This window comes from Triturus cristatus, chromosome 4_2 (assembly GCF_964204655.1).
Source record: "Triturus cristatus chromosome 4_2, aTriCri1.1, whole genome shotgun sequence".
NCBI lineage: Eukaryota > Metazoa > Chordata > Amphibia > Caudata > Salamandridae > Triturus > Triturus cristatus.
This window is the reverse complement of record NC_140586.1, coordinates 155,334,487-155,359,012: the sequence shown is the minus strand read 5'-3', so window position 1 is coordinate 155,359,012 and position 24,526 is coordinate 155,334,487. Positions and strand designations below refer to the sequence as shown.

Sequence of the window (24,526 nt, the reverse complement as noted above, 5' to 3'; positions counted from 1 at the left end):
CAGTGGGATCAGAGGACAGGCTCTTGGGACGACAAGATACGCCTGTCGCTGCATGCTCTTCAGACTCTGAAGTGGTGGTGTTCGGCGGAAAACCTCCTCAAGGGGGTTCCCTTCCACAAGGACATTCCCACGACGAGTGTCGTGACGGATGCGTCTCTCCAGGGCTGGGGAGCGCATTCCGGGGACTTGCAGATTCAGGGGAAGTGGTCTGCTTTGGAAGCGACGTACCACATCAATTTCCTGGAACTCAGATCTGTCTTCCTGGCACTGAAGGCCTTCCTTCCGTCCTTCCAGACCAACTCGCTGCTGATACAGACGGACAATACAACCACGATGTATTATCTCAACAAGCAGGGGGGGTCGAGATCGCGCACTCTGTCGCAGGAGGCGCAGGCGATCTGGCGCTGGCTGCTGGCCAGAGGACTGATGATTACGGCCACGCATCTGCCAGGATTGCAGAATGCTCAGGCGGACGCCTTGAGCAGGCTGATTCAGGAAAACCACGAATGGGTCATAAACGACGAAGTACTAGGAGAAGTCTTCGCAAGGTGGGGGACTCCAGACGTAGATCTGTTCGCCACCGCCGAAAACAGCAAATGCCGAGACTTCGCATCCAGGTACTACCAGCGGGGGACGCTGGGGAATGCGCTATGGATCGATTGGTCGAACAGCTTTCTGTACGCTTTTCCACCCATTCCCCTGATTCCGGCGGTGCTCATCAAGTTGTCCCAGTCCAGGGCGCGGATGATCCTGATCGCCCCGGAGTGGCCCAGGCAGTGGTGGTTCACGGACCTTCTTCACCGGTCTCTCCTTCCTCACATGCGGTTGCCGTGCAGGCCGGACCTTCTCACGAAGTTCGGGGGGCGGATGGTGCACCCCAACCTCTCGTCTTTGAGTTTGGCGGCATGGCTCCTGAAATAGTGCAATATGGCCATCTGAATCTACCAGACGATTGTATGGACATTCTGAAGGAGTCTAAGCGACCTTCCACTAGAACATCCTATGCTTACAAGTGGAAGAGGTTCTGTATCTGGTGTAAGTCCAAGAACTTTGATCCGACGACATGTAAGGAAGATGTCATCCTTCCATACCTTTTACATCTGGCGCAGTCTGGCCTTAATTTCCATTCCATTAAGGTTCATCTGGCTGCTTTGACTGCTTACAGGAAATGCCCTTCACAGACTTCCTTCTTTCAGATCCCTGTGGTCAAGGATTTTTTTGAAGGTTTGAAGAAAGTGTTTCCTCCCGTCAGACTTCCCTCGCCTTCCTGGGACTTGAATGTGGTGCTGTCCAGACTGATGAAGGAGCCTTTTGAACCCATTCACAAGGCTTCATTGCAGCACCTATCCTGGAAGGCGTCGTTCCTAGTGGCCATTACATCGGCCCGCAGGGTGAGTGAACTTCAGGCATTATGTTGTCAAGAACCTTATACTGTATTTCATGCTGCTAAGGTTGTGATGCGTACTCACCCTAAATTTCTTCCTAAGGTTATCTCTGATTTTCATGTCAACCAGACCATAACTTTACCTACGTTCTTTCAGAATCCCTCGTCGCCAGCGGAAAGGTCTCTCCATTCCCTGGATGTTCGGAGGGTGTTGAAATTTTATCTGGATAAGACCAAGGATATTCGTAGGTCTGACCAATTGTTTGTTAACTATGGCTCAGTCAGGACGGGTCTTGCGACCTCTAAGCAGTCCATTTCTCGGTGGATTGTGTCCTGCATTCAATTGTGTTATCAAAAGGCTAATAAGACCTTAGGGGGTAAACCTAAGGCTCATTCCACCAGGGGCAAAGCTGCCACGACGGCTTTGCTGCGTAATGTTCCGATTGCGGAAATCTGCAAGGCGGCCACTTGGAAGTCGGTCCATACCTTTGCTGCGCATTATTGTCTGGACACAGATGCCAGGGCAGATGCTCAGGTTGGGCAGGCTTCGCTGCGAAATCTGTTCGCACAGTAGTGGTAGTGTCTTGTGGGTTCTCCACCGCTTTTGTTGTGTGGGGATGGGCTTGCCATTCTATTCACTAGATTATGACTATACACAGAGCTCCCCTACTACAGAAGGAGTAGTTTCTTTTCTGTAACTCCAGTTCTGTAGTAGGGGTATCTCTGTTATAGTCATAAGCGCCCGCCCTCCTCCCCGGTGGAGAGATACTTATTCATATGTAGAATGCTACAGGTCTGGCGTGCTACGCCTTCAAAAAGAACTGAAAGTAAATGGGACCTGCTGGGCATTCTGGGATACTGGGGAAAGTTCTGGAAAACTGGAAAGTTTTCTTAAAGGCACAGTATCCTGTTCCAAGCCACATAATGGCAGCCTATGGGGCTTGTCTGTCCTCTCCTTCCTCTCTATCATTCCAGAGGCTTTTGCTGGTAGAGGCAGGGTTTTTTCCTTTGTGGAGAAAAACTAGACAGGCAGGGCTGTTTGTGGATGTTGGTGGAATTCTAGTTGAAGTACTGGACAGTGTAGCCTGTGGGTATAGGCTGCATTATCTGTCTTTTAATTAAATTCTCTCTTAAAGGTGTATGCAGGTCTGCATGATTTGTCACCTTTTAGAGATTATTTTTTATTGCTCCGGGGTCCACGCACATGGGCGGGACTATTCACTAGATTATGACTATAACAGAGATACCCCTACTACAGAACTGGAGTTACAGAAAAGAAACTACTCCTTCCACTCGGTGCACAATCCACTCTACCCTCAACAGTATTGTTATCGTATGCGTTTTCCTCTCTTCTCGTATCCATTCGATCGGAAAGTCTCATCTTCAGTCAAAAACATTGTGAATGACCTTCGGGCCTAGCGGCCTCGATCCACCCCTCTGCAGATCGGACGGACTCAGTTTCAATTTTGTCCTCTGTGCCACTCCAAGTAACCTCGTACTACACCAGGTCTGCAACTTGTGCTTATCATCGGAGCACAAGGAAGAAGACTGCGAGGCCTGTCGATCGTTCAGGCTGAAAAAGGCTCTTAGAGATTGTCTGGCTTGACGACAAGAAATGCAGTGCCAAGGCACTCAACAGACTCTGGATATCTTCGAAGAAGAATCTGAACAGTAAGAGGCAGCAGCTGCGGAAGAAGAGGAGGCCTTCTCGGTCCCAGAATCGGATTCTGACCTCAAGATCGAGTTGGAGTCCGAAAACAGTCCAACGGGACAGGGTTTCGTGAGTACTAAAACCCTGTACCCCATAAACTATCTTCCACTAAACATAAGGCTTTGGCACCACCTCTTCCTTCGGGCCTTAGTCTGCACCGAGAATGTTTCTGACGCCCCGCCTTCGAGCCCAGCACCAAAACAAGTGGTCAAGCCTTCAGATTCGGGATCGAACCGAGACAGTTTTCAGACCTGAAACAATCCACTCCGAAAGAGGAATCTGGTTCAGAGACGAAATCCCCCGCTTGGAAGGACAAGTCCGGTTCGGCGCCAAAATCAAAAGAAGATCTTTCAGATTCCCCAGAACTGATCTTAGATATTATGAAGGACAGACTAGATCCAAAGCAGAAAAAGCTTTACATCAATCCAGACACTGGACATATATTGCCAAAACTCCTTCCAAGAGGAAAGTCAGTTCAGAGGACCCTGGATACAAGATCCCTCTTAAAAAAGGAGGAGGATATTGCTACAAGTCCTATCCATCCTACTTTGCCATCCTCTCCACCATGTTCACCTTTACCAGTACTGCCAGGCTCAGATCCATTAATTATAACACTACAGGGGTCTCCTCATACACAGCCTGATTTAAGAGATGGAAATGATGACAATGTTCCTTTGCCATCCGATCCATGGGATGATTATAATATTGTTCCACCCATAGATAATGATCCAGACCTATACTCTGCAAAACCTTCACCTCCAGACGATAATGTGTCCTATCTAGAGCTAATTTCCAGAGCAGCAGCATATCATGGGGTTACACTGCATAAAGAGACCTTAGATGACGACTTTTTATTTGAAACACTAAGGTCTTCACTCAGAATTAGTCAGTCTCCCCATGTTAAAAGGCATGATGTGACACGCAGATGAGAATTTTAAGGACCATGTTTGTGCACGTATTTTTAACACCCAGGGTTGATTAGAAAAAAAACAAATCACCCTCTGATCCTGTTTTTATTAAAGAACAGCTTCCTCTAGATTCCCTAGGAGTTTCCAGCGCTCGTGAAAGAGCGAACTCACAGACCTCTGGGGATGCACCTCCCCCAGATATTAAATCTAAGCTTATTGACGCATCTGGTAAAAGGGTAGCTAATCAAGCCGTTCATCACTGGTGCATTGCCAACATGCTGGGCCTACTAGCTAGGTATGTCAGGGCACACTGGGATGAGATGCAAGGCCTACTTCAGTACATCCCAGAAAAAGGCACAAGAGCTAGTTCAAGAAGAGAGACTCATTTCTAACTCTTCTATTAGATGTGCTCTTGATGCTGCTGACGCTGCAGCAAGAGACGTTACTTCAGCATGCCTGGCTTATAATTTCAGGTTTTAAACCAAAACTCCAGCAGTCTATTTTAAATACTACTTTTGACAAGCAACCTCTTTTTGGACCTCAGGTTGATGAAGCTTTAGAAAAGATGAAAAAAGACACCGACGCAGCGAAATCCATGGGAGTACTTCAGACTCCTTCAAGCAGAGGCTCCTTTCGCCGTTCATTCTATAGAGCAGGGTCTAAAAGTACATTCTCAGACCCTAACACTTCCTCATATAAGCCCAACCCTCTTCTGGTAGAGGCTTCTATAGAGGAGGGTACGGAGGAAACAAATTTAAAGGTAGGGGTAAGGGTAACTCCCCTTCCCTCAATAAGCTGTGTCTTGCCTACACTTCCCCCGATCATTTAACACCTGTCGGGGGAAGACTTCAACAATTTCTCCCCATTTGGCATTCCATAACATCAGACAAATGAGTGTTAGACATTATCTGACATGGCTATTGCCTGGAGCTCACCAGCAATCCTCCCAATATTCCACCTCGCTCTCACAAACTCTCGTCAGAGCACCTGCAGATCCTCAAACAAGAGGTACAAGCTCTTTTAACAAAAGGAGCTTCAGTACCAGCTCCATTACAGTACCAGGGTTCAGGGGTGTACTCTCTGTACTTTCTAATCCCCAAGAAGGACGGCTCCTTAAGACCCATTTTGAATCTAAGGACATTAAATCTGTACATACTTTTAGAAAATTTCCACATGGTCACGCTTCAACAGGTCCTTCCACTGCTACAGTGTTCCTTCCATTTTATGTCCACACTGGACTTAAAAGACTCATACTTTCATATTCCAGTTCACCTAGCTCATTAGAAATACCTCAAATTTGTGATAGTAGGAAAGCACTATCAATTAAAGGTACTCCTGTTCAGAATAACTACTACTCCCAGAGTGTTCACAAAATGTCTAGCAGTGGTGGTGGCACATCTCGGAAGACAACAGATTCATGTCTTCCCAAAGCTGGATGACTGGCTCATCTGAGCCAGCACACACCAAAAGTGTCTACACCACACTTAGACTATATTAGACCTACTCCACCAATTGGGTTTCACGGTCAATGTGCAGAAGTCTCACCTTCAGCCTTCACAAATGCAGTCCTATCTGGGAGCGACTCTGAACACTTGCACAGCTCTACTCTCTCCTAATGCAGCCAGAATTCAAAATATTCTATCTCTACTAATACAGTTTCAGGCCAATAACTACTTAGCAGTCAGGACTTTCATGCAACACAACTGCTACGGATGCCTCATGCGAGATCGCACATGCGTCCTCTACAAGAGTGCTTAGCACGTCAGTAGAATCAGTCTCAGGGTCAATTAACAGATCTAGTGTTGGTAGAGAGCCACACCCATCGCTCTCTACAGTGGTGGAACACAATAATCAAAAGGGCGGCCATTAACCAAATTTGTTCAACAGATCATGGTAACAGCAGACTCATCCACCACAGGTTGGGCTGTCCATTTTCACAACTTCACAATTCAAGGTTAATGGGACAACAAGTACAAAGCTCTGCACATCAACTATCTTGAGCTTCTTGCTGTATATCTAGCACTGAAACCTTTTCAGTCTCACCTCATAGGGAAAGTTGTCCTAGTCCGCACGGACAATATGACAGCGATGTACTATGTACAAAAACTGGGGGACACATTCTCTGTAACTCTCACGCCTCTCGTAGACCATTTGGCATTGAGCAATTCATCACAGAGTTCATCTTCTGGCAAGGCACCTCCCAGGAGTGGACAAGCAGATTACCGACTGCCTAAGCAGAAGGCAGCAATAAATACACAAGTGGGAACTTCATCCCCAGGTTCTTTTTCCATACTTTCAACAATGTAGATTCCCACAAATAGATCTGTTCACAGTGGACAACTCAAAATGCCCAAACTGCGCCTCCAGGTTCCCACACACTCTATCCAAAGGCAACCCTATGGATTAATTGGTCAGGGTTATTTGCCTATGCTTTTCTGTCCCTCCCTCTCCTTCCATTTCTGGTTCAGAAGCTCAGGCAAACATCCCTCACACTGATTCTAGTAGCTCCCACTTGCACCCGTCAACCGTGATTCACGACACTTTTAGAGCTGTCAGTAGTTCAACATCAAAAGCTGCATCTCAGTTTCAGTCTTCCCACGCTGAAGTCAGACACCCAAATCCCAAGGAGCTCAATCTAGCGATTTGGCTGCTGAAATCATAGTTTGGCTATCTCAACTTGCCACCAGAACATGCTATGCAGCAAAATGGAAAACATTTGTTATATATTGTATTAATAACAATATTTATCCACTAGATGCATCTCCTCAATAGATCATTTGTTACCATCTGCATTTACAGCATGCTGGTCTAGCCTACACTTCAATTTGTTTGCATCTTGCAGCAGTAGCCGCATATTTGCAAAACAAACAACATGTATCTTTGTTCAAGGTTCCAGTAATTAAAGACTTTATGCAGGGCCTTAAGAGAATACCACCACCCAGGGTACCTCCAGCACCAGTTTGTAAACTGAACATTGTGCTTACATGGCTCATGGGTTCACCTTTTGAGCCATTACACAACTGTCTGCTACAGTTTCTTTCATGGAAAGTGGCTTTCCTCATTGCTCACTTCATGCAGGAGAATTGGTGAGCTACAGACTTTAACCTTAGAAGAACCCGTCTTTCAATTTCATAAAGACAGAGTAGTTATTTGCATCAACCCTTAATTCCTTCCCAAAGTGGTTTCTGCTTTTCATATCGACCAATCTGTTGAGTTGCCTGTGTTCTTTCCTCAACCTGATTCGGTAGCAGAAAGAGCTCTTCATACTCTTGATGTCAGAAGAGTGCTGTTGTACTACTTGCAAAGAACAAAGGATTTTAGCAAATCAAAGCGTTTGTTGCATTTTCTACACCTCACAAAGGCAATCCAAGTTTTTAAATCTGGTATTGCAAGATGGATTGTTAAATGCATTCAAACCTGCTACACTAAAGTTAAACAAACTTTATCTATACCTCCTAGAGAGCATTCCACTTGTAAAATATGAGCATCTATTCCCTTTTTAGGTAACATCTGTCTAGCTGACATTTGTAAGGCAGAAACATGGTCCACACCACACACTTTTATTAAACACTACTGTGTTGATATGTTAGCACGTCAACAATCCAATGTATGGCAAGCAGTGCTAAAGACCCCTTTTCAAACAGTGTACATCTACTGATTAGCCACCACTTTCGTACAATACTGCTATATATTCTATGCAAAGCATGTGTATCTACAGCACACACCCCTCAAACGAATTATGCTACTTACCCAGTAAGCATCTGTTCTTGGCATGTAGAGCTGTAGATTCACATGCGCCCGCCCACCTCCCCGAACACCTGTAGCTATTTTCATTTACATTACATACGCATGGACATTTCTGTACTACTCTTACTCCATTCTCACTCTCTTGCGGGAAAACAATGTAACAATGGAGTCGATGCCCATGCGCACCATCACCGAAAGGAGGAGTCACCTTACCTCATGACTAAGAAAGACTTCTTGGAGGAAAAACAGATTGCAAACATCCGGGCCCAACACTAGATGGCAGAAGTATGCAAAGCATGTGTATCTATGCAAAGCATGTGAATCTACATCTCTATATACGGAGAACAGATGTTTACTTGGTAAGTAGCATAATCCTTCTACTTTACCCTTTGAACTTCCAGCTTGCAGTTCTTTTTCTACGTCCATCTCTTCAGCTGAGGCACAGTTTGGGACCAGTGAGTGTACCCTTGTTGTTTACTTCAAAATGTCGAAGTCTAAAAAAGGGTTGTTTAGGCCCTGCAAGACTTGTGGAAAGTCCAGGCTTTTCTCTGAGGACCCTCATAAGGAATGCCTGTATTGTCTGAATCCGGACCATAAGCCCAGAGACTGTAAGTACTGTTGTACTTTCTGTTCAGAAATCCTCAATGACCATGAGGGAAGGTGGCTTTTCTGGCTACAAAAGAGAAAGCCTGCTAATGAATCAGACTCTGAGAGTGTGGAGAAGCCACATACCTCCTCCAAGAAAAGAAAGGAAGACGGTTCTTTTTCCCAAAGAGATCCTGCAAAATCCAGATCTCAGAGTAAGGAAAGATCTGAGGAGTAGATGGCTAATAAAGAGCAGCCTGGCCCCTCTCACGCACAGCAAAGAGCTGGCTCTACGCCTCATACGCCTTTCAAAGAGGCTTCAGGAAAAATCTGCCCCTCGACGAGACACACTCTGTCTACGACTTCCATCTCCGCTGAATTAGGCATGCAGTTGACTGTGTCATCAGCGACTTCTACGATGACCGTAGCGTCATAGAAGACAGAAGGGTGATGTTATCGTTGGCGGCAGCAGTTAGGCCATCTCTGTTGCCAAGAGCCACACCGTCGATGAGTATTTCCACTCTGATGACACGGTCAGTTCTACCGTCAATGGTAGCATTGACGTGCCCGTCGACGGCCCGAGGGAAAAGATATGGCTATCCCAAAGGTGATCCCATATCTTTTGCAGGACATCTCTAAGATCTCTCCATGGCCCCCTCCCCGTCTCTTGGACCTCAAGGAATCAGAGGATGAGGGTCTTTATGGTCCTGCATAAAGACCCTCGCAGCGCAGAGTCGAGTACCAGGAATCGGAGTACAAGGAAGCACTGGATAGTCCTTCAATATATCTAGAGGGTGAATATTCCTTCTCTGACACAGGACGTCCCAGTGTTCAACGCTTGGACACATTTAATTATCCATATGAGGAACAGGAGGATGAGCGTCAGTAGGAGCCTTCCATGAGCATACCTATTGTGTTGGTCACTGACCTGCGTTTGATGCTCAGTTATTATTACAAGCGTTTTCCTGAGGCTAAGTCTAGTCAACAGCCATCTCCTACACAGGAAGTACCGATCATTATTTCAGATCCACAGGCTGCACCTACATTACCAAAGCATAAAAATCTACCGCCTTTGGAAATTCCTGCCCAGGACCATGACAGTGGTGACCAGCAGCTAGAAGAGGGAGAGCTGCAGTTGGACCCGGATAAATGGGACGATTATATGGAGCACACACACTACCTTCTCCTACTTTGCCGATGGCTGTTTCTCCACCTGCGGATATCAGCAGTTTTCATGATCTCTTACATAGGGCATCATAGCGTTTTGATCTACCTATGCCAGTCAAGCAGACGGAGGGGTTAAGGCTACTAAACAGCGCTCAACCCGAGCCATTCACATAGTGGATTACCTGTGGCAGGAAGGCCTGAAATTAATGAAGATGCCAGCCTCTATTCCTGCTGTTATCCTGAAATTGTATAAAGAAATACAAGGCACCTAAAGATTCTCCTGCGTGCCTCAATGGTCATCCCTGTCCTGGCTCCGTTATTATGCAGGCTGCCCAAAAAAGATCCAAGAATCCTGAATCGCCATGTGCTGTCCCACCGGACAAGGAAGGGCGCAGGTTGGATAACATTGTCAAAAGATTCTCCACGCTGGCAGCTACCTCCATCAGGGCCTCTAACGCCTTGGCTATCCTTGGGAGATATGACTGGCAAATGTGGTCCAACAGCTGCCCCTTGCTGGAGTATCTTCCCAAAGATGATAAGGAGGCAAAAGACATTTTATTCGGAGAGAGAGCCTCCTCGGAAATTATTGATATGGCGTTTGACATTTCTGTTTACTGCCTGGCAAATGGCGGGGTCAGTGATGTTGAGGCGACAGGGATGGCGTAGAACAACAACATTCCGCCAGAGGCTCAGGCGAAGTGCTGGATATGCCGTTTGACGGCGAGTGCCTAATCGGCAAACACGTAGATGAGGCTCTGCAGTTGGTAAAGTCAGACATGAACATGGCCATAACCCTAACTAATTTGCAACAATTTTTTTTTCTTCTTTCCGGGAATAAGGTATGGGTCCATTTCTTTCATCCTCGGCCCCTGCAGTTTTTTCAACCCTACTACCTGCTCGGCTTCCTCCGCACTAGCACCACTCGTACCAGCGTCTCCAGTCTGAGACATTATAGGAGGAGGTTTAAGCAACAGAGATCAGGTTTTGCACAATGTAGGGAATTATAATCCTTCAAGCTTTAATGAACCTGCAGCCAATACATAGGATATACCTACTCAGCTGCGGCGGATTTTCTCTTCCCACTCTAGACGTCTCTGGGTTGATATGATTAGGGGTCTCTGAGAAAGCATGACTCAACTACTCAGATTTGACCGTTAAATAAGAACCACAGAACTTGGGCGTCGCCATGCTGTGTATTTCCTAATAACATAGGATCTGCGCGTTTAGACAACATAGACTAAAGGATTTGTGTCTAGACTGATGCCAGACACCCTCAAAGGATATGTTAGCCTGTAGACCATCTGGCTGACAGTGCATCCATAAGCCCCTAACCTTACCAAGGAGCAAATAGTTTCTGGCAACTATCGACCATAACAACCCTTGATCCTTAAGGGATCGTGGAAACAGTACAGTACATTTCTCTCAGTCACTCATGCTCCCTTGGTCTCAGAGAGATACACAGAATAAACGATGGGAGCGTTTTCAATAAGCATTTTATTGAACCAGTGTCATTCTAGTATAAAACATGTTCGCTGTGACAATCATCGGACAGAAACCGATATATAAGATTACAAGCACTGACAGAGTAAATAAAAGGTAGAATTCTACCATGGTGCTAAAACAGTAAAACTATGTCCAGTTCAAAGGACTATATTCCGATCACTATAGCTCACAAAAGTACAACATAGAGCAAAGACACTTACAAACACAAATAAAACATTTAAAATGCATATTCTTGGTCCTTTACAATAGTAGCACAGTGAAACGATAAAAATTACATTCTTGAAAGGACCAGAGAAATTCATCATAAAAATACTTTAAGAACAGCAATACAAATCTATTAATATCTTGGGTAATATTAAAAAAACATATTCCACACATAATAGTTTGAGTTACACGGTACAGTTTGACGAGACCCTGCAATCCAGGGCAGCCTAGGGACTATCAAGGGAACACTTGGCACGCCTGATCCACATTGCCATTAGAAACTTGGCTGTACAGAATACGGTAAATATATGTAGGCATATCAATACATAGCAGTAATCGAGTGTACTCCTAAGATGCCACCACTACCTAAATGTACCTGAGTGTACCTAGCATGTATGTGGGTGTAAAGCCAAGAATCCCCTAGGAAAGAGCCATTACCTGATGGGAGACAACAAAGGTCCCCGTTTTGGTTTCGAGTTGGACACACCACGAGGGATATCAGACCACTGCTTGCAGGAGCTACTTCAGGCCGGGACCTCAGCGTCTAGTGTCAGCATGAAACTTCTCCTCCGCCTGTCTACTGTTGGTACGAGTCTTTTACACCATAAAGATAGCCTCTGGGTTCCTTACATAATCAATGTGGTGTAAATATGATTATGAAAACGAGCCTATAACAATACCTGCGATTCTGCAAAGTAGTTCTTTCGCCCTAGGATGAAGATGACCATGACATTTTACACAGAATATGTTCATGCTGTTCCGTACGTCATGTGCTGGGACTTTTTTAAGAATCCTAATGCATAATAAATGAGGATAGTTTCCAAGAAACTGATACAGTTATTCAGTACATAACTGGGTAAAAGGTTAGTGCTATAACTGTTATGCAGAGCAAGGTAGGACAAATGCAGGTAAAAGGTCGTGCAGCTATCTAGGTCTATATTGGGGTTCATAATACTGCCACTGCTGTGCGCTTACGTCCGTTTCTTTATTTCTGTGCCTTTGGACACTTATCCAGATTCAGTCTGACAGTATTTCTGTCCCTCAAAACATATCCAGTGTGCAAAGGCCATGTCGCCGCTACAAACCACAGGCTTTAAGTCTTCTTAGTGCTGCAACCGTCAGATGTAGGTAACAGACACTCACAATGTCATTTCTGCTGTCTCGGACCCAGGCCTGCCTTTACGTTGTGAGACTGCAGCGCAGAGATGAGCAAGAAGGTCACCTGCAACCACGCGGCCAAAATTACTGTCGCAGAACTTTACAGGCATTTGAAGGCCAGGTCCTGTTGGAGGTTGCAGACGCACTCTCATTTCGGGATCCCTTCTTGTGACTGTTCATCATTGAAGTCTAGGAGTTCAGGTGGGTCCAAGAAATCAAAAAAGCACTAAGTCAAAGCATGGGTTGCTGTCATCCCACCATTCCCAATGTTGGGACTCATGTGACGCTCTTAGTAGCTCCAGTTTACACTCCCAGACCTGCCGCATTCATTGAGCCTCAAAAGACCTGCACCCTCTATGCATTACACTGTAGAGATAACTAAATAAATAGCCCTGCAGGGGTTGAACTGCAGGGTGCACAATCCACACCTCATGAACCTTTCTTTTGCACCAAAAAGCCCGCACACTGTCTATTTCACAATTAATTAGTGAGTCAGTCTCTGTTTCTTGGCATCTCATCCCTGACTCTCACTCTTTGGAAAAGTGTTGTTTTTATTAAATAGTATGTTTACATGGAGGATTTCTGTATTGAAATATTGAGGTGGAATGCCAAGGAAGAGGATTATGGCACCTTCCCCATGCATAAAGGTATGTTCTGGGATAGTAGGTAGGGTGAAGGATTTTAAGCTGCACCAGCCTGAACCAGGAGTGGATTGCATTCTCTGTGGGACCCTGTAGGGCATCCTGTCAGTCTTCATCATCGAGACTCCCAAGGTCTTTGCCCCAGCCTGCTCTAAGGTTGACCAAGGGATCGGGTATATTATTTATTAATTTGCGATAGATTGTTGATGTGGGTTTCTCTGCAATGGGGTCAAGCAACAACCTATCTTCCATCGGGGAGTATTCCGGCATGGATGTACCACTCGGTATATGGGATCGTATGGCATGCAGGAGTCATATGTGATGATATCTCTGTGAGCGGTGGAAGTTGTATTCCTTTTGGAGGTACTCGAAGGTACGGGGGAATCCCATTTCCATACATCCCATAGGTAATCGATGACAATCTGCTGCCACCCCTGAACCCTGTCAGAGCCGTCAACTCACGCAGCTGCTCACCCTGCCACAGTGGTGTTCTCCCGGTCAATGTGCCCGCCCAGCCCAGAAGCTTATAAGCCTCGTTCCAGCACTATATACTACCTTAGTGTGCTCAGGCCATGCCCTCTGCGGTCTACAGGCGTAGAGAAGCGGTTCAAAATTTGCCCCAGGCATAACCATTCTATCCACCCTATAGGCAGGTTCATCCCTATCTGTATACACCCAGTCATTGATCACCTGCAGTTGTGATATAGCCACTATAAGTAATATAGTTTAACATCTGGAATTGCCAGCCCTCCATCGTACACCCCCCCCCCCCCCATCGTACACCCCCCTGTGTAGCTTGTGTAATGCTATCCTAGGGGACCCCCCGTCCCACAGCAAGGTACGCACCGCCTGTGAGATTCGTTTAAACACGCTTGTGGGGACCGGGTATGGAGTGTTCTAGTAGTCTAGATAGGAAATAATCTTGATTTAAAAGTCCATAGTGCACAAACATTCTTCTTCCCAAGGGCTCCAGAACCTCTCTTCCACTTTCTTTTCGCGCTTTCTCTGTCTTGCAGCACCCTCGGGAGAAACCGAATCAAAAGACCATTAGTGTTTAATTCTCTAATTTTCTTCACCCTTCACCAAGTAAACCCCTCCATGAAAACAACAGGCCATCAGTGCAGGTGTAAGCTAAAACCACAGTTTCTTATGTGAATTGCAGTGGGTGGTCTCTGTGCCATTCCACTAACTCCTCCCTACAACAGAACTGTTGGTGAGACTAGCTGGTGTTGGTGACTGAAACCTAATTATTTCGCACCTTCCCAGTGCCCAAAACAAGCTTGCATAAACCCAAACCTACTCCCAGCACAAATTCGACCCCGAGGACTTGAAATGGATTATACCACACTTGCCTGAGGCCAGGACCCCTGTCCGAAGTCTTGGCGGTCTCATCCCATACATCCTCCCTCGGGTGCTTTTCCTCCTGGCCAGCGCACTCCATGAATCTGACACCGTGTGGATGTCTTCTCTTCTCCTCAGGACTCTCCCAGACTTCAACCTCCGCTACCACGTCTGTCACTCCTTCGTCCGCATCCCTCACACCGCTGTTCATTTTCCTCCAAACCACCGATGACGCTGACACGGCTGAGCCTCCATTTTCATAGGAGTTCAGCTCCGCCGCCTGATAGAGCACATCCCGAGGTGACCAGCTGAACTGTTCCAGGTCATGAAGAAGAGATACATTAGCGCATGTTGTTCCAGTGCCCCGGGGTCCTCGCTTTGCTTGGGCAAGTCCGGCACGCTACACCCCACAATTGGCACCCTTTGCAACAAAGTGCATCAAGATCAAGTTAATTGTAAGCATGTGCTATACAGAAAAATCACTCCAGCAGATGAGGTGGTTACCTTCTGCAAAGTCACCAGAAGCTACATTTAAGACAAATATTGAGGCCATTTCTCTGTTGTTTGAGACCTGATTTGTAACCTTGCTCTCTTCTGAATCTAGGCCAGTGATGATGTTAGTTACAGGATTGTTGGAGCCTACAAGTCTTGCTTTGTTCTCCACTAAACCTGTGGTTAGCAAACACTGCTAGACATGGCAACGTCCATTTAAAACAAAAATAATTGTACTATAGATTTTCATTCAAAATGATTAATAAAAAATGCTGCTTTTACATTCGCATTGTATTGTGCTATATTTGGAGAATATTAAATTCCTTTCTTAAGTGTCCCAAAATCCCTTTTTTGGCTAGAGAAATTTCAGATTTGTGGAAGAACATACATTGTAGAGGTAGGTAAATGTTACGCTGCATGTATACTGGCTATACCTGGAATGGTGGGGCAGTTATACACACAAAGACAAAAGTGTTGGAATAGGCATAGAACATTTTTTTTTGTTTGTCCAGTACCTTGTGGTGACTACCTGCATCGCTTGCAGTTTTTCAAGTGTTTTATGGGATTGCCCTTAACTTCATATTAGTCTTTTCTTTGAATGAGGAAAAGTAGATTTTCCTATTGCCTTTGCCGTACTTGGTCTGTGAGGGAAATGTTCACAGCTGCTGCCTCTGCTTCACATTGTGTATCTAGGTGAAGCTTGTGTAGCTAAAATACATTGCAAATTCAAGCTATAAAAACACCTAATGCAGTCCTCATAGTTGTAAATTCCATATTGTTATTGTGTGATGCCACACAGAGAGGGTATTCATATTCTGGTGTATTATATTATCCAGTATTAGGGGTGTCTTTCATAGATTCACATGCCTGAATCATTCCCCGTCGTCGAGACGGGAGCCTCCGGTACATAGAAAAGTAATGTCCTATAGACATACATAGAGAAAAATAGGCCTAAGGGCCTCCCCTTAGTAGCCTATCCTTGTCCTTATGTAAAAAGGACCAAACTCTTAGAGCCAGCCAATCAGCTATCACCTCCCTCTAGAACCTTCCTGACAGGAGCTTCAGTCCCTCAGATTTTCTACCGCACGTTGTGCTAGGGAGTCTCCAGCCTGAGTTCTCCTCAGGATCTCTTCAAAACCAACTTGTTCACTCTTAAAGTGAGTTCTTTCTTCAAAATCTTGAACAGGATTCCTTCAAGCCACTTATCACTGCAGTAAGTGATTTATTTCTTCAAAATTCTGGCATGTCTGAATCCCAGAAGAAAGCCCTTTTCAGGGCCTGCTCTTCATGTGGGAAGAAAAGGCTACATGTGGATGACAAGCATGACCTCTGCCTATATTGCCTTTATCCTGACCACATACCTAAAGACTGTAAGATATGTAGGTCTTTCCCTCACAAGACCTTGAGGGACAGAGAGGGTCGCCTGCTCATCTGGCTGGACAGGCTTAAGGAGAGGGATAATGTGGAATCCTCAGAGGGAAGCTTTTCAAGGACCTCTGAAGTCTCCCTGAAGAGGCCAAGAGTAGCGTCCTCTGGCCCCTCAGACACTCCTCCTATGAAGGCACAAAAGAAGTCTTCAGAGGCAAGATCGACAAAATCTTCAGTGTCTGAAAAGGATTCTCAGGCTTTTAAGAAGCCTACCCAGTCGTCCAGCAAACTTGCGACATCCTCCTCAGCGCAAAAAAGAGTTGTGGCGCCAGTTTATGTCTCCACAGCGACGACGACTGTGACAACGACGACAGCGTCGTCGGTCTTCTCGTCGACGACGACCACTCCATCGTCGTCAGCAGGTAAACCTATTCCATCTATAATACTGCTGAAGCCGTCGTCGACGTCCAAAAGCTCGTCGACGACGAAGATTGCCCCGTCGACGACGACATCATCGATGAAGAGCCCCCCGTCGACGGGAGGGTTGACGACGAAGACGTCGACGACGAAGACGTCGTCGACGAGCGCATCGTCGACGAGCGCATCGTCGACGAGCGCATCGTCGACGAAGAAAATATCGTTTACGGAGGCACCGTCGACGAAGGTCATGCCGTCGACGAGGGTACCGTCGACGGAGGAATCGTCGTCGACATTGGTCATTACCGAGCCATGGAAGAAATCCAAGCTGATAGAAACGTCGTCTATGACCCTACCACTGTCGACAACACCAATGACGACGGCAGGGGATCCTGCAAAAGGTTCTGTGTCTGGCAAACTGACCAAGAAGCAGATTACACCAGAAACAACGTCTCCAAGTAAGGTGCAAACTCATTTGCTTACGGAGATTCTCCAGAGTGAGGAATCTGAAGAAGAACTCCTGGATCAGGCTACTTCCCCTTCAGACCTTCACGTGAAATGTCAGAGCACGGACGAAGAACAGGAGGAGATGAGCTACCAGGAACACTCTTTCCGAGCTCAGGTTTGCACGAAGGTCACCCCGATGGTATGCCTTCCCGTTTCAATTGTAAATGACCTTAAATACCTTATCCAGGACTACAAACAGCGTTTCCCGGAATCACCGGCAACGGAGACAGGGGGCCCGACGTCTACTACAAATACACCAGCGGCAGCCCCAAAACAGACACGGCCAACTACTCAGGTCCGCCATGAGAAAGTGCCACCTCACGTGATAGAATCATCAGATGAGGAGGCTGAAGAAATGGAAGAGGGGGAAGTCCAAGAAGACCACACGGATCACGATGAGGAGGAAGAGTATGTGGCATCTTCCCCAGCTTCACCCCAGCCGCGCCAAGCAGATTCACCGCCGGTGGACATTGGCGGTTTCCATAGAATAGTGGAAAGAGCAGCGAAGCGGTTTCATATGGTGATGGAATCGACTGAGACCGAGTGCTTCTTACATGACTTCAAGGAGCAAACAAAGAAGACAACGAAGTCGATCCCAATAATAGAATTTCTCTGGGACCAGGGAAAGAAACTGATGCTGACGCCGGCCTCTGTACCTGTGGTTGTTCCACGCCTGGATAAAAAATACAAGGCTCCAACCACAGCGCCAGCTTGCCTTAATGGGCACCCGAAACCGGATTCGGTCGTAACCCAGGCGGCCCAAAAGAATTCTCGCAACCCTTCCTCTCCTCTGTCAGCCCCACCGGACAGGGAAGGCAGGAATTTGGACACAATCGGTAAAAGGTTTACTACGACATCGGCCATGACCATCAAGGTGGCCAACTCCATAGCCCTGTTGGGGCGTTATAACCGCCAGCTTTGGGAAGATATAGCCCCATATATAGCGGAACTGCCAGACACAGTTCAGGAGGAGGTCAAGGCACTGCTTACGGAGGGTCAAACCTCGGCAGCTGAGATCATTGATTGTGCCATAGATGTAGCCATGACGGGCTTTCGACAACTAGCTGGGGCAGCAGTCCTGCGCCGTCAGGGATGGCTTAAGTCAACATCATTCAGGCAAGAGGTGCAGACGAAGGTGCTGGACATGCCCTTCGACGGCCAACACCTTTTCGGGGACAAGATTGACGAGGCGCTCCAAGCGATCAAGAAAGACACTGATACTGCTAGAGCACTTGGTACTTTGCAGGCAAGGAATCAGTCCTTTCGAGGCAACAAATCCAGGGGCCAGTCCTCCTACAGGGGATCCTATCAAAATAGGTCCTCGTATTCCTACCAGAATAAATCCCAGTACCAGCAGAAGCAGCAACAAGGTCGTCAGACTTCTTATGGGAGATCAAACTTCAGGGGCAAAAACCAGAAGAGGGGCACTGGCGGACGCCAGTGACCAATTACTCCAGCCAGTCCAGCAACTATATCCCTCATTAAAGATTGGAGGAAAATTGACCCATTTCCTAGAAAATTGGCATCTCATCACCACAGATCGGTGGGTACTCCAATTAATAAGATTCGGCCATTCCCTGGAGTTCACCACCATCCCACCTGCAACCCCTCCCCGCAGGCTTCCGCACAAACATCTACGACTGCTGCTCCAAGAAATATCTGCGATGTTGAAGAAAGGAGCGATCGAGCGAGTTCCATCGTCTCAAAGAGGGACGGGATTCTATTCCCGCTTCTTTCTTATACGCAAGAAGGAGAAAAAGTGGAGGCCCATACTAGACCTCAGGGCACTCAACTCTTTCCTGAAGAGTCAGTCGTTCAGGATGGTGACGATCAAAGAAATACTAGGCATTCTAGAAAAAGGAGATTTTATGACATCTTTGGATCTCCAGGATGCCTACTACCACATCCCGATACTCAAGGGGCACAGAAAATTCCTGAGATTCGAGGTGTCAGGACAGCACTACCAATTCAAAGTCCTACCGTTTGGCCTCAAATCCGCACCGCGGATTTTCACCAAGTGCCTTTCACCTGTGGCAGCTTTCCTGCGTCAAATGGGTCACCAAGTCTTCCCCTACCTCGACGACTGGCTGGTAAAGGCACCTTCAGCTGCAGGCGTGACCGAATCCTCCAACGCCTGCACCAATCTTTTTCAACAACTAGGATTGACTCTCAATCACGAGAAATCCTGCATGTCCCCAACAAGAAACATCACCTTCCTTGGGGCGACCTTGAACACGGAATGCGCAAGGGCATTTCCTTCAAAGGAAAGGGAAAACAAAATAATATCTCTGGCCACGGCTGTGGCATCAAAGAAGTCCCTAAGAGTTCGAACCTACAAATCACTCCTAGGAATGATGTCTTCTTGTATACTCCTCATCCCTCACTGCAGACTCAGGATGCGTCCATTGCAAGAAGCCCTCTCGAACCAATGGACACAGAGTACAGGTTCTTTCGAAGACATTGTGAAGATAACACCGCAAATATCCAAGAGCCTGGAATGGTGGAGAGATCACAAGAATTTGTCTATAGGACTGCCATTCCTACTTCCAGCAGCACCTCTGGTGATCACCACCGATGCATCCCTGGAAGGCTGGGGAGCCATCCTACAGGACCTCCAAATAAGCGGCAAATGGACAAATCAGGAGAAGCAACTCCATATCTATCTTCTGGAACTGAGGGCTGTGTATCTGGCGCTACAAGCCTTTTTACCACGCATCCAGAACTCCCAGGTGCTCCTCAGAATGGACAACACCACGACGATGCACTATCTCAACAAACAGGGAGGAACGCGTTCGCTCACTCTATCACGCGAATCGCAAAAGGTCTGGAACTGGCTTGTACTCCATGGGATCACGCTCAGGGTGGACTATGTCCTGGGCAAGGACAACACCATTGCGGACGCCCTAAGCAGACAGAAATCCCTCTCCCACGAATGGGAGCTCGACAAGAGTACGCTGGATCACATATTCTCAGGATGGGGAGTCCCAGGAATCGACCTGTTTGCCACCAAGGAGAACGCCAAATGCCCAAACTACGCAAGCTGGCGTCCCCAACCAAGGTCACTCGGAAATGCTTTTTCCATAGGTTGGTTCAGCGTATTTGCATACGCTTTCTCACCGTTTCCAATGATTTCCAGGGTTCTCAGGAAGATGAAGGCGGAGCCCTGTACCCTGATCCTAATTGCCCCGTTCTGGCCGAGGCAGCACTGGTTCTCGGATCTTCATCGCCTCTCCATCAGGACACCGATTCGTCTGAAGCAGCACCCGAACCTGCTGACAATGTCCAATGGGCAGGTGCAATACCCGAACCTGCGATTGCTCAGGTTATCGGCCTGGCTCCTGAGCACAGAGAGTTCTGTAATCTAAACATCCCGCAGGAATGCAGGGACGTGCTGGCAAAAGCAGGAGCGGACAGTACCAACAAAACGTACTCTCTAAAATGGAAACGATTCTGCACATGGTGTTTAGAGAAAGGCCTGAGACCACTCCATATCACACCCGAACAGATATTGCCATATCTACTACACTTGGCACAGTCAGGATTGGCGCACGCATCCATAAAGGACCGTCTCTCTGGTCCAAGAGGCTTATCAAGCAGTTCCTAAAGGGACTATATAGATCCTTCCCAAGACCTAGAGGGGTCCCACCGACATGGCACCTCAATTTAGTCCTTAACCAACTCATGAAGCACCCTTTTGAGCCCATTCATCGAGCATCCATCAAGTACATCTCATGGAAAACGGCTCTGCTGCTCGCTCTAACATCTGCCAGGAGAGTCAGCGAGCTACAGGCTCTATCCATTCAGGAACCCTTCATGCAGTTCAAACAAGACAGGGTGGTGCTGAGGACAAATCCCAAGTTCATACCGAAAGTGCCTTCAGACTTTCACCTTAATGAACCGATGGTTCTACGTTCCTTCTTTCCAAACCCTACCACCGCAGCAGAAAGGACGCTACACTCCTTGGACCTCAAAAGGTGTCTAAAGTTTTACATTGACAAAACAAAGAACTTCAGGAAGTCATCACAGCTATTTGTGGCCTACAGTAGGCCAAGGATGGGTATGCCTCTAACGAAACAGAGCATCTCAAGGTGGATCTCCTCAGCGATAGCATTCTGCCATGACGGGGCCGGACGGCCTTTGAGAGCTAAGGTTGAAGCGCATTCCACCAGAGCGATGTCCACATCAGCAGCGCTGTTCGCTGGAGTGCCGATTTTGGACATATGTAGAGCGGCGACGTGGAAGTCACCGCACACCTTCTCCAGACACTACTGCCTGGATGCTGAACTTATGAAGGATGCAGCAGTGGGCCAGGTGGTGCTTCGCCATCTATTCCAGTGAGGTGAGCCTTCCAACATCCCGCCATCCTGGTATGCACATCTCTTGCTGCTATGATATATTGATGTATGCCAATGTTTCAAAGTCGCATGGTAATATGTGTATTATCTAAAATGACCATATGGCATGATTACATCGGAAATGTGCATAATGTATTGCTGACTACTCTGATTCAGGCATGTGAATCTATGAAAGACACCCCTAATACTGGATAAAAAACGCGTTACCTGTAACAGCAGTTATCCAGTATTGGTGTCTTTCATAGATTCACATGCAACCCTCCCGCCTCCCCTGGAAGGACTCACGTCTCTCTCTAACTGTATTACGCCTACCTAGCTTGGTGCGTACGAAAATCTGAGGGACTGAGGCTCCTGTCAGGAAGGTTCTAGAGGGAAGTGATAGCTGATTGGCTGGCTCTAAGAGTTTGGTCCTTTTTACATAAGGACAAGGATAGGCTACTAAGGGGAGGCCCTTGGGCCTATTTTTCTCTATGTATGTCTATAGGACATTACTTTTCTATGTACCGGAGGCTCCCGTCTCGACGACGGGGAATGATTCAGGCATGTGAATCTATGAAAGACACCAATACTGGATAACTGCTGTTACAGGTAAGTAACGCGTTTCTTAACTTTGCTACCAATTATTAGCTTGGGAACTACTGCCACTTGCTGAACGTGTGTGTGTGTAGTTTACAATGGAGAGTTGTATGCATGCGCTAATGAATCGTTTTTGTTGCTGCCTCTGCTGTATCTAGTTGATGTGAGGAATGCTTTTTACTGCTTATTTTTTGTAGGTGAAACAGTGTTATTCCATAATTATGAGATATTGCTCCAGTTAACCTTCATTTGACCCCTTAATTGTCTTGTATCATATCTTTAGGCGCTCTTGGAGACATTGGCTTAGTGACCATTCTGTTTTTTGGGGTGGCAAATGTAGCGTCACTCTTCTAGTAGCTATCTTCTTCCTTTTAACTATGTACATTTTTTTTCTGCAGTGAAATTGATAAGACCATTGAGAACATGTCAAAGCAGCGCAGGAACAAGTGGATCATTGAAGGCCGATTGCGCAGGTTTGTTCCATTCTCCCACATATATCTGGCTGACATCGGAGTGCAGCGAGGCAGCATTCATGGAGAGGAGGAAGTCGTAGCTCTTCCAGTTTTGCACTGCGTGGTGCCTCACATCTTCAAACTTAGGAGTGTGGTTAAATGTATCCAGTAATGTAAATAGGTATTTATAAAGCGCGCGGCTACTCCATAGAGTGTCCCGGCGCTGAAAGACCTTGAGACAGACAAATTGCCACTATAATAGGATGGGGCAAGGGCAGAAAGCTATTGCTGGAATAGCCAGGTTATAAGCTGCTTCCTGAAGGTAAGAAGATCCTGTACCCACCTGAGAGACAATGGCAGACAGTTCCATAGACCGGAGGCCAGCACTTGAAAGGAGCGACCCCCTAGACGGGAGCGGTAAAACTTAGGGATGGTCTTTAGAAGCTGCAATGAAGACCTCGGGGTCCGTCGCGGTACATAGTGCTGAATCCTTTTCCTAATATAGAAAGCACCTGTGTCATGGAGAGCCCTAAAAGCCAAGACCAGCCTTTAAATTGGATCCTCTTCTGGACTGGCAGCCAGTGCAGGGACTTCAAATGGGGAGACATTCGCGTTCTGGGTCCCACCATAAGAATATCTCTGGCTGCCGCATTCTGAACCACCTGCAGGCGGCTTATTAAATAATCCGGAAGGCCCAGGTACAGGACATTGACATAGTCCAGCCTAGATACAATCAGGGCCTGGACTACAGTCTTCCTGTGTGAGACCGACAGCAGGGGTAGGACATTTTAAAAAAATGTTAGTAGGCCAAAACAGGTGCCGGCTACTGTTTGGATCTGAGCCTTAATGGACAACTCAGTGTCTAGCTTGACCCCTAAGTTCTTCACAGTGCTTACTGATGTTGCGGGGGGGGGGGGGGGGGGGACATATCCTGAGGCCACCAATGGCGCCACGCTTCGCATGGTGCGCGGGCAAAGAAAATTATCTCGGATTTCTCCGGGTTGCACTTAAATTGGTTCCGTCTTAGCCAGGAAAACACCTCCAGGAGATGGCTTTATTTCATTTCGTTAAGTATCTGTCAGATGTTGTTTTCATTGGATTGAAGATGTAAACTGTAATGTTTTATGTGCTGAAAAATCAGCAGAAATCAGTGTTAGATGTCAGAGCTGGCCTTTGGGATGTGTAGAATGCTATTTATACTTAAGCATGTGTGAGTGAGACCTGCTGTAACATAGGTTGGGATTTTAGGCTGTTTCTTGAAGGGAATTCTGTTTCTTAATTCAGTATTGTTAATCTTTTTTGTTTAAAGCACCTTTTTACAATAACAATGCAGTGTTTCTTTAGTAAAGAACCCCCGCAGACTCGTCAAATTAAGGACCGAATGATTGCATGTGTTTATTTTAATATAAATGTTCACTTGTACCTCGATCTACTAACATTCAGTTTCAGCAGTGAAACCAGAAAGATGGCGTCAAAGCAGCAGTAATTATAATACAGTATCTGTTAACACATTCTTTCTACAGCAAGTGCAACTTTATTGTTGTGATCAGAGAGGTCAGCCCTCCAGCAGCCATTTGCCTTTAGTTTTTTCTGACATAACCAACCATGTGCTTGGAATATCTTTGTGTTTACATAATTTTGTTTCCTCTGGTAAAGGATTTGTCTATTTCTCCTGTATTTTCACATGATTTTTTGAGGTACAATTGTCTTTATTCTGGTGCATCCAATGCAAAAATTGATTTGTTTAACTGAATATGCCTTTACCGAAACCCTCCTGACATAACTCTGCTTGCAGACATTGCTTAAAACGAGCCAGATGACCTTGTATGTATATATGTATGCATCTAAATGCTATATCTGAATGAGACATTAGTTATAAATTCCTTACCTTAGAAATTACCCCCAGGCGTCAGACGTGATCAGGAGACATTTTTTCGTAGCAGCACCCCTACGTGTTGGTAGGTGGCGACTGTCGACTCGGCGTCTGTCGACTCGGCGTCGTGGTCGCCG

General features: G+C 46.6%; 1 protein-coding gene across 1 annotated transcript in view; it reads left to right on the top strand.

The window, feature by feature from the left end:
* Positions 1 to 24,526, top strand: part of BAZ2A (bromodomain adjacent to zinc finger domain 2A) — a 1,031,051-nt gene that overhangs the window by 577,438 nt on the left and 429,087 nt on the right. Inside the window, exon 17 of the mRNA XM_085600883.1 lies at positions 22,463 to 22,537. Within this exon, the coding sequence (XP_085457009.1) occupies positions 22,463 to 22,537 (75 nt within the window). The remainder of the gene's footprint in view (positions 1 to 22,462; positions 22,538 to 24,526) is intronic.